We start from the raw sequence: 3,810 nt of genomic DNA on the forward strand, positions 1-3,810 counted from the left end.
TATTATATTCTTTTTTGTTCTAAAAGAGATTTAAAATTTGTTGAAAATATATGATAATCAACAAGACATGTTTAAAGTATTACTCAAAAAGGAAACAAAAGGCATATGGAACAACAGATATTACACTGTTTAACCTAGTCTGAGATTTTAGTATTAAAATTATTTTTAGTGATACTGCCCATATTTTATAAGTAGGAATATTTATGTCTAATAAATCTGTAAACTTTTTTATCGAAATAATGTCACTGTAATCAGTTAACTCTGAATGATCTGTCCTCACTGAGGAGGAATTTTCACTGTGTGATATTTTTAAAAAATAATTTTCAACTCATAAATGTACCAAATAGCTTCCAGTATTCTTTTCCATAACAGTTGTCGAAGCTACTAAAAACAGAAACTTTCTAATTAGAACATGTTTTTTCTCACTATTTTTCAAGTATGTATGTCATTTGGAAGAGGTTGGAGTAATAAATACCTGAAAACTAGAAAGAAAAAAATTCAGGAATATAGAAATTTTATTGGAGTAATAAACCAGTATAGGAAGAAGTAGATCTCAAAGTGAATTCTATTTTCTAACAAAATGAATGTTAAGATAAGTTTGTTTAATGGCAGATTGGCTTTAAATCAAGAAGAAGAGAAGAGAAGAAATGTCGATATATTAAATGAAAAAATTAGGGAAGAATTAAGAAGACTCAAAGAGCAACATAGGAATGAGTTAGAAGTGAAACAACTTTCACAGGCTCTCAGGATACAAGATATGGAATTGAAGAGTGTAACAAGTAATTTGAATCAGGTGAATCAATTTCTGGCAAAAAATTTATATTTCTAACTTTATTTCATCAGTATTACTTTTAATATCCCTTTGATTTAGTATGTATTATTCAGGTCCTGAAGGAAAATATTGTCTTAAAATTAACTATGACATTTGTTGCTACAGTTATTTATTATAAATTATGGCATCCAAATAGTATCTTATTTCAGTGCAAAGAGCTTTTGAAAATAATGATAATCCCTACCATATACTTAGTGGTAATTTATTGGTAAGAATTTTGTTCCTAGCAACATAGTTTAGTGTATTTTTCCAAGTTAACATTTAATACTGACTCAAACATTATCAAGAGGAGGCAAAAGTTATTGTCATAGTAAATAAGCTCATAGTATTCTAAGTAGGGCTCTCCAGATTGTATCTTCTTTGCCACTTTTGTTTTGAAATAGAAGACTTCTTTTGTATTTACATATTTGCCCAGTAGAATTAACTGAGATTTGGCAAAGAAGTCCTGGATGTAGACTCAGAAGGCTTGGAGAAAATCCTACAACTTGTTTATATTTTTAATCTTTTCCTTGCCAAATTGTGAAAACTAAAAGTACTTGTTACAATGTCTCAACTTATCAAATATTCATAAATATAATTCTTAAAATTAACTATGTTTTTTTAAAAAAAAATCTAGAGAATATTCTCGGGAAAAAGGAACTGAAAAAGCTTCCAGAAATTGTGTCTGTCTAAATATATGCAGCACTAAGGCTCTTAGTATGGGATCTTGTATAAGTTAGACATCAGAGTGTAAACCCAATTTTCATATGTAGTCAAACTGATTAATCTTTTATTTTATACTTTTGAGCTTGTTGTAATTCAGGGAAAGTTTTTTTTTTTTTCCAATTCTGAGGCTCTTAAAAATTCTCTAGTCATTTCTTTTTTACTGTCATGAATTCATTGTCTCCAAATAAGTGTTTGAACTTCGGGGAATTCATGCTATATAGCATTTGAGGTTTTGATTCAATGGTTCTTCAACCAATACCTATTTATAAAAGCCCTTTCATTATATGAAGGTACAAGTTATTCTTTAATTTCAGAGGAACTATGATATGCCGTTTTATTGAGTGCTAGCTAAAAGTTTATTTTATTTTATTTAGGTTTCTCACCCTCATGAAAATGACAATGCTCTCTTTTATGAAAATTGCATGTTGAAAAAGGAAATTGCCATGCTAAAACTGGAAATAGACACACTAAAACATCAACACCAGGAGAAGGAAAATAAATACCTTGAGGACATTAAGATTTTACAAGAAAAGAATGCTGACCTTCAAATGACCCTAAAACTGAAAGAGAAAACATTAACAAAAAGGTCATCTCAGTATAGTGGGCAGCTTAAAGTTCTGATAGCAGAGAACACAATGCTGACTTCTAAATTGAAGGAAAAACAAGACAAAGAAATACTGGAGACAGAAATTGAATCATACCATCCTAGACTGGCTTCTGCTTTGCAAGACCATGATCAAAGTGTGACATCAAGAAAAAAACAAGAACTTGCTTTCCACAGTGCAGGAGATGCTCATTTGCAAGGAAAAATGAATGTTGATGTGCGTAATACAATATGTAACAATGAGATGCTCCATCAACCACTTTGTGAAGCTCAAAGGAAATCCAAAAACCTAAAATTTAATCTCAATTATGCAGGAGATGCTCTAAGAGAAAATACATTGGTTTCAGAACATGCACAAAGAGACTGCCGTGAAACACAGTGTCAAATGAAGAAAGCTGAACACATGTATCAAAACAAACAAGATAATGTGGACAAACACACTGAACAGCAGCAGTCTCTGAAGCAGAAATTATTTCAACTACAAAGCAAAAGTATGTGGCTTCGACAGCAATTAGTTCATGCATGTGAGAAAGCTAGCAAAAGCAAGATAACAATTAATATTCAGTTTCTTGAGACGAAAATGCAACATCATCCCCTAAAAGAGAAAAATGAGGAGGATTTAATTACAGTAACAATTTAAAAGAATGTACAGATCAATGTGAAAAAGAGAAAGCAGAAACAGAAGTAAGTATCAAAAAATGTAAATACTTTTCAACCTTCCTGAAAGAAAATGGCCTTGGCTAAATGCTGAATCTAGTTGCATATATATATGTATAAATAGATGATAAATGTACTTACTATATCAGCTTAGAAACATGCCTCATTTCCACCAAATGAAAGTGAAAGCTAAGAGACGTTTTACTTTGAGTAAAGACATTGTGTCACTGATGAACTTTTAAGAGTTTAAGTTAAAGATTTTTAATAGATTAACATTAATGACATTGGTTTATACTGCTGAAATAAAGGTTTTAATGTCTCTTTGTGGCCACATTTTATGACCACAATGAAGCAGATAAATGGGAATGCCCATATCAGCAATTAGTATTTTGAAATTAAGATTCAATTTAGCAATTTACTTTGACAGTTAATTCTAAATTTTCCAGAGGAATTGAAGTGTATTTGAAGTATATTTTGAAGTGTACATTTCTGCATCTTGTAATAATACTTTTAGTACCTTTTATATATTTTAGTTGGTAGAATTTTATTTTCATTTATGTCAATTTGACTTAATCTGAACATATTTGAATCTCGAATTATGTATTGTTATAACCTCTCAATTTTTTAAAGGCATCTGCGTTTTGTTAAATAATACCTTAGGACAAATATAGTGAATTTTAGCAATATCAAATTTGATTTAATCACCCCGCTGGTATTTATAATTTATTTTGAATATTGTTACAAATAATTTGCTCATAATTTCTATTTCAAGGCTCAGAGATGTGAATAGAACTTTGTCCCAGAGAAAGATCATTGTGGCTATCTGTGATTTATTAGCTTTGCATTGGATCCCCATTTTTCAATTCATGAGAGGTGGCAGGGTTCATGTATAGTACAAAAGAAGTGAGTAGAGGAGAGAAACATAGCAGCTGAGGTCAGGCGGGATGTGGAGACCGGTTACCTAGGGCCTCTAAAGCCTTTGAAATAAAAATACTTTTACTCTGAGATAAAA

The 3,810-nt window shown here is 30.6% G+C and overlaps 1 protein-coding gene across 1 annotated transcript; it reads left to right on the plus strand.

Moving 5' to 3' along the window:
- Positions 1 to 578: 578 nt before the first annotated feature.
- Positions 579 to 3,143, plus strand: LOC108525005 (ankyrin repeat domain-containing protein 30A-like). The gene is made up of 2 exons (XM_017866065.1): positions 579 to 793; positions 1,912 to 3,143. Exons 1-2 carry the CDS (start codon positions 581 to 583, stop codon positions 2,779 to 2,781), a joined length of 1,083 nt encoding a protein of 360 aa, XP_017721554.1. The 5' UTR covers positions 579 to 580; the 3' UTR covers positions 2,782 to 3,143.
- The last annotated feature ends 667 nt before the right edge of the window (positions 3,144 to 3,810 follow it).

The sequence above is a fragment of the Rhinopithecus bieti genome, unplaced genomic scaffold (genome assembly GCF_001698545.2).
Source record: "Rhinopithecus bieti isolate Rb0 unplaced genomic scaffold, ASM169854v2 repeat_39193, whole genome shotgun sequence".
In the NCBI taxonomy this organism is placed as follows: Eukaryota; Metazoa; Chordata; class Mammalia; order Primates; family Cercopithecidae; genus Rhinopithecus; species Rhinopithecus bieti.

Excerpts from the sequence above, each read along its gene's own strand:
- LOC108525005 (XM_017866065.1), top strand. The coding sequence starts at position 581 with ATGAATGTTAAGATAAGTTTGTTTAATGGCAGATTGGCTTTAAATCAA. Across the intron at positions 794-1,911 it reads TAACAAGTAATTTGAATCAG|GTTTCTCACCCTCATGAAAA; the intron begins GTGAATCAATTT and ends TATTTTATTTAG.